The sequence below is a fragment of the Pseudochaenichthys georgianus genome, chromosome 18 (genome assembly GCF_902827115.2).
Source record: "Pseudochaenichthys georgianus chromosome 18, fPseGeo1.2, whole genome shotgun sequence".
Classification (NCBI taxonomy): Eukaryota; Metazoa; Chordata; class Actinopteri; order Perciformes; family Channichthyidae; genus Pseudochaenichthys; species Pseudochaenichthys georgianus.
In genome coordinates, this window is record NC_047520.1 from 22,562,784 (window position 1) to 22,578,877 (window position 16,094).

At 44.4% G+C, this 16,094-nt stretch overlaps 1 protein-coding gene across 1 annotated transcript in view; it reads left to right on the forward strand.

Annotated features, from left to right (window-relative positions):
* The window catches only part of focad (focadhesin), a 69,796-nt gene that overhangs the window by 13,243 nt on the left and 40,459 nt on the right, over positions 1-16,094 (forward strand). The window contains exons 6-11 of the mRNA XM_034106137.2: positions 9,131-9,232; positions 9,493-9,709; positions 9,855-10,061; positions 10,286-10,373; positions 12,863-13,056; positions 13,420-13,680. Of these exons, the coding sequence (XP_033962028.1) occupies positions 9,131-9,232; positions 9,493-9,709; positions 9,855-10,061; positions 10,286-10,373; positions 12,863-13,056; positions 13,420-13,680 (1,069 nt within the window). The remainder of the gene's footprint in view (positions 1-9,130; positions 9,233-9,492; positions 9,710-9,854; positions 10,062-10,285; positions 10,374-12,862; positions 13,057-13,419; positions 13,681-16,094) is intronic.

Sequence of the window (16,094 nt, forward strand, 5' to 3'; positions counted from 1 at the left end):
GCGTTTCTGAGCGGTGTCTCTGATGGGAGGGAGAGAAACTCCGATGATCTTCTCTGCTGTCCTGACCACTCTCTGCAGAGACTTCCAGTCTTTGGCGTTGCAGTCTCTCGACCAGATGGAGATGCCGCTGGTCAGCACGCTCTCTGTGGTTCCTCTGTAGAACGTGGTGAGGATGGGAGGGGGGAGCTGTGCAGGAAGTGTAGGCGCTGCTGTGCCTTCTTAAATAGTGATGTGGTGTGAGTGGACCAGGTCAGGCTGCTTGTGTTATGCACCCCCAGGAACTTGGTGCTGCCTGTAGTCTTCACTGCTGTGCCGTTGATGTGGAGAGGTGGGTGACCGTGCTTTTTGTTCCTGAAGTCGACAATGATCTCTTTTGTTTTATCGACATTCAGGATCAGGTTGTTGGTGTTACAGCAGTCTGTCAGATGTTTCCCCTCCTCCCTGTAGGCCTGTTCGTTGTTGTCCCTGATGAGTCCCACCACTGTCGTATCGTCCGTGTACTTTATGATGTGCTTGGTACTGAACCTGGAGCTGCAGTCGTGGGTCATCAGGGTGAAAAGCAGTGGACCCAGAACGCAGCCCTGCGGGTAGCCGGTGTTTAAGGTGATGGTGCTGGAGGTGTTGTTACCGACCCGAACATACTGGTATCTCTCTATTAGGAAACCCAGCAGCCAGTTACACAGGGGTGTGTTGAGTCCCAGGGGTCCCAGTTTGTTTACCAGATGCTGGGGGATGATTGTGTTGAACGCTGAGCTGAAATCCAGGAACAGCATTCGCACATGGGTGTTCTTCTCCTCCAGGTGGGCCAGGCTCACATGGAGCGCAGAGGAGATGGCGTCCTCTGTAGAGCGGTTAGGGCGGTAAGCAAACTGGAACGGGTCAAGTGTGGGGGGAAGTATGGAGACGATAGGTTCTTTACCAGCCTCTCAAAACACTTCATCATGATGGGGGTGAGTGCCACAGGCCGGTAAGCATTCAGGCAGGTCACTGAGGATTTCTTTGGCACAGGTACAATGGCTGCTGCTGCTGCTGCTGATTAGCAAGCTATCGCTGTACTGGAGAGAGTGGGTGTTTCTCAATGTCGAGGACGCTTCCTTGGTAAGACATGTCTTCTGAGTCAGGTCCATCAGAGGCTAGGCAAAAATCCTTCCTTTCATTCGGAGAACGAAGAATGGAACAGGCGAGCAAGTGTGCAGGTGTGCGTCATATGAGAGGCCCTGCCTTACATTTTCCACCACAGATTTTGGAAATTGTTCCGTGCGCAAAGCATTGTGGGGATTTTAAGACCGCGGAGGCTACACATGTGCAGCCTCGAAATGTCCTGCAACGAAGTACGCCGGCCTCAGTAGAATTCCAAGTATGCTGGACATTGGAACAGTCCTTCGGCGGGACTCGATGACGTAGTGTCCTTGAAATAGTGGCACTGGAGCAGCTGTCCTCGACATTGAGAAACACCCAGTACGTGTAAAGATAGGGTACTGACCTTGTGGTAAACCCACGAGAGAGAAAGTGTTTGAGCTCCATACTGTTTCAGAAATAATGCTTGATGTGGTTTGGAACATAATATGGCAGCGTTTAGCTGAGTTTCTGCTGGTAGACAGCCTTCTCTCCAGAGCTCACTGCTTGCATGAGGAAGCTCCAAAGGGGCGTGGCCAGCAGCAGCTCCAAAGGGGCGTGGCCAGCACTTTAGTAACTACAATGGGTGATCGGTTTGGTATTTTGAGTAAAACACTTCCGAGACATGTTTTGTATAGATATGGCCCTTTTTAAATTGTTAAGTTATAGCATACTAGGTGAGCTTTAAGACAAGAGAACCTGATGTGGTTAATACAAACAAATGTTCAGCTTTTAACCTGTTCAACCCGGAGGCCCGCGGGGGCTGCAGGTTTTTTTTTTCCTGTGTCATAACAACTTAACGGGAAGAAACTCAGCTAACTGACAATACGAACCATTTTTACGGAAACAAAACACAAGAAGCGTCTAAATGAGCACTGAGTGAAAAAATGCTAACACACTTGGCACAGAACTCTAGGTATAAATACCCTTATTACATATCGGATCTGCACAAACAAGATATTGATTAGCAAGCTGAGATTCCACAGATTCTAGGGGTATAGGTATCATCACTGAGCTATCTGAACTCGCGACAGGGGAAGCAAACACAGACATCACAACACAGAGCTTTACGGAGCAAACACGGGACATTGTCTTACCTTAGCTGTTGTTCTGATCAAAAGTTGTGTTCAATGGCATTAAAACGATAAAGACACTGCTGAAGGTTAATCCATAGGTCAATCCAATGTGTCTGTGTCACTTTGAAATGATTTCTGATAATCCATCGTCATATTTATGTCAATAACAGAGTTTTCATATATAGCTGCTACGATAGCTACTAGAGCAGGGGTGTCCAACCTTTTTTAGGATGAGAGCTACTTTCAAAAAATAAAACAAGTGGTGAGCTACTTTTACTTCTCTTTTTTTGTTTTTTGCAGTGTATATATTTAGCACATTTTAACATTATACTCTGTGTGCTGTTTTGGGTCATGTGGGACCCGTTTTCAGTGTTTACTAAAAGAAAATGTATGCAATTTAATTATTTTAATCTGCTTTATTTTGGGGTGGACCTCACCTCCTCTAGGGGGGTCCGGGGTCATGCACCCCCGGGAAATATTTTTTTTAAATGTTGAAGTTAAAAGCATCAATCTGGTGCACTTTGAAAGCAACATGAATTTATGGATACAGCTCTCAACACTCAGATGAAAGAGAGCTGTATACTTGTTTTCAATAATCCAAACATCTTTAGAATATGATCACAACCAATAACAAATCATTTAAACTTGTTTATTCCTATCTTATGTTACCTAGTTAGCATTCTTTCTTTTTATTTATGCATATTTTACTAATCACTCCCCTTTTAAACTGTTGCAAGAACGTTATTGGTCGATATTCATTGTGGGGAAGGAGGGGTGTTGGATAGATATAGAGTTGTAGTAAGTAGATAGAGTTCGCTAAGATTGAGGTTTATGCATAGGGTAGATTCTTTTAATTACATTTCCTTTTTTTTGTGTGTATTTTTTACATTTTGGATTTGCTTGGCGAGCTACTTATTGAGGTCTTGCGAGCTACCGGTAGCTCGCGATCGACGTGTTGGAGACCCCTATACTAGAGTGTATGACACGCATCACTCATTCACCAATCGGTAATGTTTAGATGGATTTTAGGAACTTCCCCTCGATTCTATTGGCTCTAATGGTTCAAAAGAAGTGTCAATCATCAAAATCGAATCTGAATTTACTTTAAAATAAAAAAAATCCATATCGATTCTGACTGTTCTACATCCAACTCACAGGTTTATCATTGCTTTGAGAAAAAGATTATTAATTGACCCCTTTCAGAAGTGAAGATATAGTCATTTGTTCTGGGAATGTCATTTTCGAGTCCTGAAAAACAGGCTCAGGGCTTAACAGGTTAAGACTTATTTCTGCATCATTCTATAGGGCTGAACAATTAATCAACATTTTGTCTAAATCAATATATAGACTAATGCTATATCAAGACAGCATCAGGTGCAATATTTATTTTTCTGGGGCATCGCGGCCATTTTAGGAGGATAGAGTCCATATCGGGGGTCTCCAACCTTTCTTCATCTGAGAGCTACTTTGAAAAAATGAAGTGCTTGCATCACATCGCTTACATGTATTCACATAGCACTCATCAGTTGAATTAAGCTGCTTTTGTATACGTGTGAAATTGCAATACCCAAAGCTTATCAGCAATCTTTACTTCACATCAAGGTCCAAGAAAATGACAATTTCTCACATATTATTATGGCCCTCATATACCTCATTCACACCAACGGTGTTTCAGGGCCGGTTCGGAGCTGGAGCTTGAAAAGCACCGGGTTTTCCTGTTCACACCGCAGCGGAGCAGCCTCTTAGCTCCGGAATCCGGTTCGTTTCAAGCACCAACATTTTTTTCCGGCTAGAGAAAAAGCACCGCATACGTCACGCTTACGTCGAGGCGGGGGCAGAGGCGGGATCAACTCCTGAACAACAACAAGAAGCCCGCGTTGTATCCAGTTTGTACACAACGATGGAGAAACTTAACAAGCAGCAGTGGTCCACTGAAGAGACCAGCTACCTGCTGGGAATCTGGTCTTCTGAAGAGGTGCAGAGGAAGCTGGAGCACAATCGGCCATTGTTGTTGTCGGTGTGAGCTGTGAGGGGTTTCCGCGCGGTTTGGCTTTATGAAGCAGGCACGCAAACGGTTACGTCATGATGCAAACAATGACGCAATGCCGCAGCACCAGTCGGACTCTGGGCGGTGTGAAAAGAGCTGGAGCTAAACCGAAGAACCGGTTCTGAACCTGAAAAGCTCTAGCACGGAGCTTGAACCGGAGTTGCGTTGGTGTGACTGAGGTAATAGTAAGTAAATCACTGAACATTCACATAAATGTCCCTTCTTATTATGGCCCACATCGTAAATACATCACCTTAATCACCACCTTGCAAGCATCTTATGGCACAAACATGTAGAATAAGTGGCATTCACTCTTTTTTACAGTTAGTGAGATGACTGGCGCTGCATGGAGTCCACCATAGAGGTGTATGCTGGACCCACTTAGGTTCACTCCAAGAGTCATTGAAATGTTCATCAGTCCGTCTTGTTCTGTATTTAAATGTCATTCATGTCAGAAAAAGCTGCTTCACAAAGTAGAGCCAAACAAAGCAGACATGTTCAGTGCTGCTTGGTGAATGTTCTTAGAGTTTTCTGGGTCTACAAGGTTCCAGAAATGTTGTGAGTGTTGCTGAGGCTTAAGCTGAACATGATTGTGGAGATGTATAACCTCCATCTCCATCTCCACAGGATCGACACTGAACAGTTCAGCCATCTTCTTCTTTTTCTTCTTCGTCTTGACATGACATTATAAACCATAATAAATCTGTATGGTCTAGCCTCCCTATATCTGTGTGAAATTGTTCCATCCTCAAAAACAAAAAGCTAATGCTTCTGCAGTCGAGCTGCAGCTTCTAGCAACAGTCTTCTGTTAAAGAAAGGACACTGAAGGTCCTGAATGAGGCATCACACGCAGGACTTGAGTCTGAACACAGCAGACAACAGGAGTATTTACAACAGCATATACAAACTAAAATAGTGCATGTGGGTGCACACTTACATTCTCCGTCTTACTGTAAAGGCCCTGACACACCAACCCGATTTTGGGAGTCAGAGGCCGTCAGAGGCTGTCGGGCATTCGCGGCGCCGTAGTCAGGTTGGTGTGTCCCGCACCGTCGACCGTGACACGCCTTATTTGGACTGCCAGACCCGATGCATGGCCGATTCAACATGTTGAATCGGCCATGCATCGGGTCTGGCAGTCGGACCAAATAATCACTCTGATTGGCTGTTCAGCTAGCAAATCAGTGCATGAGAAGCGAAGCGGAAGTGAGGGACGTAAACAAACGATTTAAGAAGGCACACACAGACTGCTATTCATTTTCATCTCATCATGGCGATCTGGAATGATGCAAACGAAGACCTGCTCATCACCTTGATCCAGGAGAGGCCAGCTCTGTATGATATTACGGAGAAAAGATACTCTTCTTCTTCTCTGTCTTCCGGTTGTTGCCTCTTTTGAATGACGAATACACACTACCGCCGCCTGCTGGTAAGGAGAGTTATTGCCACTCACGCACTGAAGTCGGTGCGGTGTGTTCCCGTGCGACACATGGCCAAAACGCAGGAGAACACGGCCAGGCAACAGCCGACTTCAGCGTGGGCTAGTCCTCTGGTGACTGCTTGGTGTGTCAGGGCCTTTACTGAATGTATGAGATTAAGTTAGCTTCATCATCTCAATCAGTGATTAAGTGAATAATAAAGTTTCTATCGGGTCACTATCAGCCTGTCACTCATTATGTTTAGGGCGGGGGTGGGGTTTGGAGGAACGGAGAGGAGACGGTGATCGCGGAAGCTTTTTTCCTCCTGCCTTCACAAACTTTACACGAGTATTTATCAACTGAAAATAACAAGAGGACATTCATACTCTGCAATCCAAGACTTGACCTGACATGGTGCTAACGCCAGCATTTTTAAAAACATAAATCCGTGTGTTTCTGAGCCGCAGCCACACGGACTGATTCAGGTGCATTGGACGTGTCGGAGACCCCTGGTCTATAGCGACAGCAGCCTCAATAGATATCAGCGTTCCCCCAAATCATCCCAGAGTCGTGCTTTGGGTTCCTGTGGGAAACACATTCAGCGTCTCTTGCTGATGTTCGCTACGTCTCCCTGAAAGAACAAAGTGGTCCTTTCTGTGTTTTGTTCATTGATCATAGGAGTGTCTGGAGCAGCCAGGGGCATCACGGAGCAGCCAGGGGCATCACGGAGCCTAGCAACAACGTGTGTAACGGTTCAAGGGAAACCGTTACGGATACTCCGCTCGCTGTACAGGTTAGGTCAATAGATTGCAGCCACCATGTTCCTCCAAAGAGGGCCGCCTTGCCGTTGATGACGGCACATTCTTATTCCCTATAGGAGACGCAGTAACAGAATCTGGATTTATATCTGATGGTTATTCAGGTCTGTGTCCCAAACCCCCTCAGATGTTGTTGTAACCTGCAGACCCCCCCAGGAAGCGGTGTGACAACAGGCGGATCCTACCTGGCCCATCTGTCTGCCAGCACTCAGCGGTGAACTTGGAGTTGAACTAAAAGGAGGGGGGGGTCCGCCTTGACTTCCTGCCACTTCCTTTGTGTGGCAGCTGAAAAGCAGGGAGCAGTGCAGAGGCTGATGGATGGGAGCTGTATTGAAGCCGAGGGGTTTGGAGACAGCCACGGGGAACCTGAGGAGGGGGCAGAGATGGTCTGACCGATTACACTGTGTGAAGAGGGGGATGCATGAGGGGGGGTGCAGTCGCTGAGTAGTCCATGTCTGGGCCACACTGCAGGCTGCCACATGCACAGACATTCTCACTCATTGAACTTCCTTCCTACACTTAAAAATGTGATTGATGGAACGCATCGGTTAAGTGGAGCTGATGGTGGGGTTGCCCCCCCACACACCACGTGTTGTGTTAACCTCTGGCCTGGCTGTGGGCACAATCTTAACAATACACAGAGGCTTCACCTTGGGTCTGACCCCAGTGTTTTGTCTGGGCTTAATGGGTCTGCAAATTCAAGAGTAATGGAGGCTGTGGGTTGTTTATGCAGGACGGGTCAAGAGCGGGAACTTGGCCATGTGGGTATCGAGGAACGCTCGTTATCTGTGCTTGGCTACATCAGGATCAGGTTACCTGTGTTCGTCCCACAGAGGCTGGATTGACATTTTAGCACAATTGAAATGAATAAACGGCAGCAAGTCCATGTACATATCTAAAGTATAAAGGACATGAACCACAAGAATACTCAATATAAAATGTACTACATCAATTTGTGGAGAATTCCCACAATATATTACAGTAGCAGAAAAAGATATACATATGGTAGTATATCAATTAGTGTTCACTGTTGTTCATTGGGGAGGAACCAAACGATGAAGCGGTGAGTTCCCTGCAGGCCGGAGGGGAGCTGCTAAAGGCTTATGGCTGCTGGCAGGAGCGTGTTCCTGTCTGTCCGTGTGACGGCAGAGCTGGAGCAGCCCTTAAAGAAGGAGCTGTCACTCATTCTTATTACATACACTGTGTATTCTGTGTTATGCAAGTACAACATGGAGAGGTGCAAATAGGGTATTTACCACATTATGCCATAACGTTACTCACTGATAATGGTTTGTGAAGCACAGGAGTTAGCTTTGTGTATGACTTTGATTGGCTGGTGCACTCATGCATCTGTCTTGGAAAATCCTGTTTTATCTCGACTCCATCTTCTTTGTTTCATAGAGGCACTCAGAAAGGTGCGCAGCTACTAACATCTGGCATCTTAATGGAAGCTGTACGGCAGAGTTTCCGTTCTTTTTTATTATTATTTTCCGCTGGTCAAAGGTCTTCTTTGTTATTTATTGAGCTTTAAAACAAATTGATATGATTCGATATTAAACAAACTAATTATAGTAGATTAAGTACATTTTTCAAAAGTGAACAGTAATTTACAATAACACGGGAATAATAAACAGAGCGCTCTCTCCCTCTCCTGACAGCCCGTCAGTCTCATGCAGCTCGCGGATCAGTAATGAGTGACCCGACAGTCAAACTAAACATATCTATAACTAGTTACGGTAGTTTGAGAGGTAATTAAAATAGCTACGTGTGATATTCTAACCTGAAGTGTGTGTTTTCTCCGCTCACCGCTGCATGTGATCATGCAGAGCTGCGTGTCGACTCGTCAGCAGCAGCTGATCTCTCTCTCCGTCAGATTAGACTTCACTCGCGTTTATGTCCATATCGATCAGATCCAGCTAGTTCTAGCTAATGCTATGACTACCTGCTTATTAAAAGACACCTAAACAATAAGTGTCGCTATGCAACCGGGTGAGGCCACAAAGTATAGCGCAGCATTATGCATTTGTTTACATGCCCACCGGAACCCCGAGGCATTACCAACAGATCAACGCACAATCAACCCATCCAGGACATCTCTTTCTCCACATTACGTGTTAGACATTAGAGTTGACTATGCTTGTCTGTCACATACTCTTTTGTCTGTCACATAAGTGGCGCAACTGATGCGGTATTGCTCTAAAGGGAAATTATTTTGATCGGACATTTTGACCGGAGAGATTTAGATTTGCCGGTCTTCAGCATATTTTACCGGTCATAGTCCGGTAATTACCGGCTAACGGAAACTCTGCTATATGGTAACTGTGGTTATCCTCTGACTTTCTACATCTACTTTAATAACATCAAACGTAACATCTTCGCAGTATGTCAACATGTACTCTATGGCTTTGCACCAAACTGAAATGTTTGTACCAAGATTTGGTTATGGATATCTAAGTTGTCCAGACAGGGTGTCCTCATGGCTCTCCTGGAGGTTCCCCATGATGTTGCTCTTTGGTGAAATATCTCCACAGCTATCGTATGGATTTGGTATTTGTACCGAGGTTCATGTTCCCCACGGGAAGAATTGTGATTTCTTTGGTGATTCCAAACATTTCCTCGAACACATCCAGTAACATCCGTGATGCGTCTTTGCAGGAACAACCCTCACCCATACATCACCGCTCTGGAGAACCGAGTGGACTGCTGGCCCGCTCTGCTGCTGGAGATTGATGACTTCATCCAGCAGGCTGCGGAGAGGTGAGCATGGCTGCCACACACTGAAGGCTCCGTCCAATCACCCTCCTTCACTGCATGGCTTTCAGAGCCATCTGTGGCCGGCATCGTTTCCAGATAACTCGTCTAACTACCATCAGCTGTTATGTAGTGAAAGAAATACATCCAGATACAGCACCATGGATCATTCTCTCTCCAAGGCTTCAATATGAGGAATCTCCACACAGTATCAACCTTACCGATTGATATTTGCCGACATAATATGGTGTCTGTGTTTTCTGCAGGAATGAACCCGCCTACGTCACCATGCTGGCCCCCTTCCTGCGCTACCTGTACTGTGAGCCTCAGAGGCAGCCGCAGCACGCCCTGCTGCGCCACGGGCTCCTCAGGGTGCTGATGCCCTCGCACCCAGCAGCCAGATCACTCCTCCAGAACAAGGAGCAGGACCCGGTGTTTGAGAGCCTGCTGCACTGCCTCTGTCAGCTGGTGCCACACATGCAGGTAACAAGCTAATATCAGATCAGAGCCCAGTCTGCTCTGATTGTTTTGCTGGCAGACGTCCCACCCCTTAGGCTTTGTAGACCATGTACATGCACATACAAGCACAATAGGGCCCCTTCATCAGGGTTTCCTCTCTTGCTGATAGGTGGACAGTGTGGAGGCGGTGCTGGAGTTCTGTGGGTTCGTAGACGCCCTGCTGCAGGTTCTGGTCCCGGCCCCTGAGCAGTGGAGGTCAGAGAGGGTGGGGCTGACCCTCCAGGTGCTGTGTGCCTGCAGGTGCTGCCTCCGGCTGAATGCAGACTGCAGACCTCTTCTCAACCTATTACAGCAGCTCCTGCCGGCCTGCCAACAGGTGACACCAGCAACGATATGACCCAATACAACTTCAGATTATTATTTTAATATTTTATTCATTGCACATTTTTAAGTTGTTAAAACATTTAAAATAAATATTATTATCTTATTCTAAAAATGTAGCATACAAAAAAAAAATCCCCCACTTGGATAAATTCAGTGTTTTAATTCTGATAATATGTAAGATATATTTGTGCCAACTTTCATTGTTTATGTGTATAGGAGCTACCATTGGACGAGCTGTTGATGGGCGTGGCCCTTCTCCTGCTAGAAGTCCCAGCAACCCAGCAGACCAGCCTGCTTAATCTGGGTAAACAACCTCTTTCATAAATAAATTAAACAATATTTTGGGACAGCCAAGGGAGAGACATCCAGTACTCAAGAGATGTTCTTGAAGTCTGTCAAACACTGCTAAAAATCTCTTTCCCTGTGTGATGGGAGTCATCGCAGACAGCTTATCCATTACAATGCAGCAATGTATAATGCCTTCTGTTTCGTAGTGTATGGATTTGTTCATTGGATCATTCTGACTCATTGTATCTGTCCTGCATGTCGAGTAGGGCTGCAACAAACGACTAATTTGATAATCCATTAATCTATCTATTAATGAAACGATTAATCGACTATTCGGACTATTATGCCTTGCACAATTTCTCAAACGCTCTTATTTAGCCATCAACTTTTAGATTTAGCTTGAGGTTGTTTTAGGCATGTGGAAACTAACAATGAAGACAAAGATGAATACTTGATTCAAAAATACATATATTATTAAATTAACTTAACAAATTGTGAACAAAATTAACATTGCTTTTTATTTAAATTAAATAAATAATATTTCACATCAAAAGAAACAACAATATTTTAACAAATCGTATTAAATAATAATAATTAAATAATAGTGATAACAGAATTGTAAACAGAATAGCTGAAACTTTAACAGAATAAATAACTCAGTTACCTCTAATCATTAACCCATGTTTGTTTAATTGTGTTAACTGCGTGTGTTGCTGACGTGGAAGCGTTATTTGTGGATGGGGCGACAGAGCTACTAGAAAGGCAGTCGAAGCCGGTGCACTTTTGCTAAATGTTTAGACAAATTGCTCGTGTTACTCTTGGCAACGAGCATTGTCCACCTAGAGACGGGTAACGTTTAACCACACCTTGGAGCGCTTCTCTCCGCCATCTCCGCCGTGTGTTGCTGCATGTAGCAGCTGCGTGTGTGTAAACTGCCCCGCCCCCTCGCACACAGACGGGAGAGAGATCTCGTCTGGATTGGAAAGGTCGAAAATACACCAGACGCATTTTTGTTTGTCTTTTTGCATACAGTATTAGAAACGAGTTGGCGACACTAAGACTGCGATATAATGCTTATGTAGCAATAATACATGACATATATTGTTTAAATGTCTCCAGTACCGATAAAAAGACGGATAACGTTGGAGCTTAACGGCGCGTAAAACACACGTGATGACGTCACCAACGAATCGACGACTGAATTAGTTGGCAACTAATTTGGTAATCGATTAAGTCGATTAGTTGTTGCACCCCTAATGTCCAGGTGTCATTTAAAAAAACCTTTCCATCAGCTTATATTGCATTGTCTTTATTTTTGAGAAACCACCCTTTTGGTCAGATATCATGCTTTACCACTGACGTGACGTCCATTTCTTACATGTGTTTGGAAATAGCCAGAAACACAACCCGAGTTCATTTCTGCCCTGCATACAGTGCATCCATGCCAAGAGCTTTGTCTACAGAAGAAGAGCTCTGCATGTAATACCTACACATTGACTCAATATATTGATCCTGCATTTATGGGTTCCCATTAGGGGTGTAACGGTTCACAGAAGTCACGGTTCGGTTCGTACCTCGGTTTGGAGGTCAACAACAAAACAACAACAACAACAAAAAACAACAAAAAAGCAAAAAAAAGTCCCAAATGCATAATTCCAGGTTTGTTGTTATTTATGTTTGAACAGTAGTGCAAGTTTCAGTTTAAAAATAAAGAACTCTGACATTTTGAATAATTAACTGTATTAAACAGTTAAAAACAAACTATACACACTACAGTACACTCAGATGGCCATATTATCTATAATGGCTGATGTCAAACAAAAAGGTTTCATCAAGCTGTAAAACTAAAAAGGATGTCTTGAAAATATTATTGGCAAATCAGGGTGATGCCTTCTGATATGATTTAGCATGTTTGGCGTGTGTTCCATTAGCATACCGCACCGCTGTAGAACAACGCCGATCCACCACTCGCACACCTCATCGTTATTGTCGTCCACAGGGAACCAGAAAAGTTCCCACACAGCTGATTTAAAAGAAGCAGGTGGGTTCTCTAGCTCCTGTGTGTTATCTGAACTCGCCATACTAACTTTTCTTCTTCTTGTATTTTGTTCGTTTTGTTGTTGTGTTTCTTCTTGTTCTTCATTTGTTGTTTAAGGGCGGCTGGCAAACAGCTTTTAGGCGCAATACCGCCCCCTGGATTATAAATAGTGTAGTGGATACTGCCCTGAACTGCCCACTCGTAAAAAAAAAAGGCGTATTCGCCATGTGACTGCATGTGCCGAACCGTGCCGAACCGTGACGAACCGTGACGGTACGGGACGAATACGGATACCGTTACACCCCTAGTTCCCCTAGTTTTCATAATGACTTTCTTTACATGAATTGATCTGCACTGTAACCGTCACGTCTTATGAACATTCCTGAAAATGACTGCATTTGGTGTTTTCTACCTTATGTGTCCATATGGATTCTTTACCCCTCGTGTTGCCCTGCTCTGATTGGCAGCTCTGAGTCTGGTCCCTGAGCATGGGGAGCTGGCCCCCTGGCTGAGTCCGGTCCTGGTTCTTCCGGTGCTGCAGCTGCTGTCCTGCTCGGGCCTCACCGAGGCGCTGGCTGACCAGCGGAGGCACAGACTCAACCAGGACTTGGCCCACAGCCTCCTCTGCAGAATCAGCAGGGAGACGGATAAGCTCCCACAGGTAACATTGAAGTCTGTGGGAGAGGAACTCCCTCTGGAGGGAACACAGGGACTTTAGCCTTTGCAGACCATTTACATGCACAGACAGGAGAGGAACTAGGGCCTCTTTAAAACATGGGGAGCAGTGCACATTTCCAGACAGTCTCCCCTGGAAGATATCCAGATGTCCATTCAGATGTTCACATGGAAATGTATAAAATGTTTGGTTAAGGAATTAAAAATATAAACATTTGAGACTGAAGAACAAATCCTGGCTCCTTTCACAAAGGGTGGGATTTCTGTTTTAATGCTTGACCTTTTTCAGTTGAAGATTATTTTATATATATGTGTCGATTTATAGATTTTGCCTTTCTCCTCCTCTCAGCCCAGCCCACCACTGGCTCTTCCTCTCAGTTCCTGGTACAACGAGCTCAGCGTGGCTCTGTCCATACTGCGTAGAGTGACGGAGCACCCGGCGGCGGCAGCTGATTGGCTGCTGTCCGTCAGCTCGGCCCTGTCCGCCGGCCAGAGCCAGCTCTGCTCCCTCAGCCTCATGGTGACCCACCTCCTCCTCACGGGGGGGGAAGACGTCTGCCAGCTGGCTCTGAAGGCCGTCCAGGCCCTCGCTGCTGCAGAGCCCTGCCAGGTACACTCAGTGATTTCCATTTAAAGAGCTGTTTTACAACAATAAGCAGAAACATGTATGCCTAATATATATTTACATTTATTTTGAGAATGGCTTTCGCTAATTGTTTATTTTTAAATGTATTTGTTTGATGTAAAATAAATACAAATATATATATATATAATCAAATTGTGAAAGGCATAATGAGGCATAAGTTACAGTGCATTATCAGGAATAAATATTCTAAAATGTTTCTAAAAACAACAGATTTAAAGACAGACTGCTAAAAGGTTGTAAGAGGTACAGTTTTCATCTTTACTTAATACATTTCATTCATTAGTGAGGAAAATGTTAATTCATTTATTGTGATTGATTAAATCTGTATTTCACTTTTCATAAAAAAAGAAAGAAATAACACGGCTATGATAATGGATCCTGAACATAATCATAGTAACTCAATTTCAAATGGATCCTTTCTCTATTTACAATGAATTATTTCCACATTTACAAGACAACAAACAGAAAAAAAGACAACAAACAAAAAGAACAACCCGAAAACAATGACAAAAAACTCGGAGTTGAGCCGCTCCTCCTTCCCGTCGAAAGGAGCCAGTTGAGGTGGTTCGGGCACCTAGTTAGGATGCCACCTGGGCGCCTCCCTAAGGAGGTGTTCCAGGCACGTCCAGCTGGGAAGAGACCAAGGGGTAGACCTAGGACCAGGTGGAGGGATTATATCTCTTCGCTGGCCTGGGAGCGCCTTGGGATCCCCCAGTCAGAGCTGGTTGATGTCGCCAGGGAAAAGAAAGTTTGGGGCTCTCTGCTGGAACTGCTACCCCCGCGACCCGACCACGGATAAGCGGGAGAAGATGGATGGATGGATGGATGGATGGATGGATGGATGGATGGATGAATGAATACATATTCATTTCTTGGGGAATTTATTTACCTTAACTTTAGGACAATGGTCAAGTAGTGAAATAAAGATGACTTACAGTTTAAAAAAACATCATTTGAAATGTAATGCTCTAAAATAGTCTCTTTAAAGACGCTCTCCCAGCCTTCAGCTGCTGGATGTTCTACAGCTCTATACAGAGAAGGTTGACAGACCTCCCAGACCCCCGGGACTGTAAATGGAGTCACAAGCTGCAGAAGATGATGTGAAATATCACATGGTGTTATGGGCTGCTCATTACCGCGCTCGTTAGACGCCGCCGAGTTTTCCCCTGCTGCTCTAATTGCTCCCAGAGTGCCACTTTGCTCCGCTGGATGATGGCTTGGTAGAAGCGTTATTGGCATATGTGAATCTTTTGACTTCCCACCTCATATAATTGCATCATATTTGCCTGCTCAAACCAAAAACACTCATTTCTTTGTTCAAGTGTTATGTCAAAGCTATACGCATTCGATATATATATATATATATATATATATTCATCCATTATAATTCTTTGGGATAGTATTATGAAGTGGCTAATCCTGGGTTTTAAAATGTCTGAAGCCACATGAGGTCAGGTGTACGACACGCACAGAGATGCTGTTTAGTTCCACTTGAAAAATATGATTTATTGAACAATAAACTTTAAAGAAAAAACCAATAAATCAAAAATCCAAATATGTCTATTGTGATAATGCAATCATCAAAAATACAGTGATGGAAATAATGCGCTAGATGCTAAAATATGTAAATGATGTGCAACATAATGTGATCTACTGTATATAGAACAATGCAGATAGTAATGTGGTCAGAAAGTGTAGGCCTACGGCCATCCAGTCCTGATGTCCTTGTCCATTTCAAGCCTCGCCCATCACAAGATGACATAAATAACAGTTCTGAAAAAGAAAATCATAAATAACTGTAACTCATATATATCTGTTGGATACAGTATTTTCATCATAAATCAAAAGGGGTTAATGGCTCCAATAATTCTATTGATACACCCGGCCTCTCATGGATTCATGCTGAATGAAATCTCCCTTTCCTTCTTTTCCAACTCACCTCTTCCTCTCTAGCAGGTGAGGTTGTTGCTATGCAACGGCCAAGGTGCAGGGCAGCAGTAAGTTATGTTAATGAAAGGCTGTAACACTGCAGAGCCTGTGGACTACATGCAGCCAAAGACCCTGACTACTTCCTGTTTCTGACCTCCACACCGAATGGAATAATGAACCGTTAACCCTCGGTAGTCCTTCATCCATCAAATTCAAAGGAGTTCTATTGGCATGACCATACCGGAAACATAGTACTGCCAAAGCACGTTGTAGATAGGTAGAATAGATGGATGGATAGATAGATGGATGGATGGATAGATGGATAGATAGATAGATGGATGGATAGATAGATAGGTGGATATATAGATGGATGGATGGATGGATGGATGGATAGATAGATGGATAGATACAGTGGGGCAAAAAAGTATTTAGTCAGCCACCAATTGTGC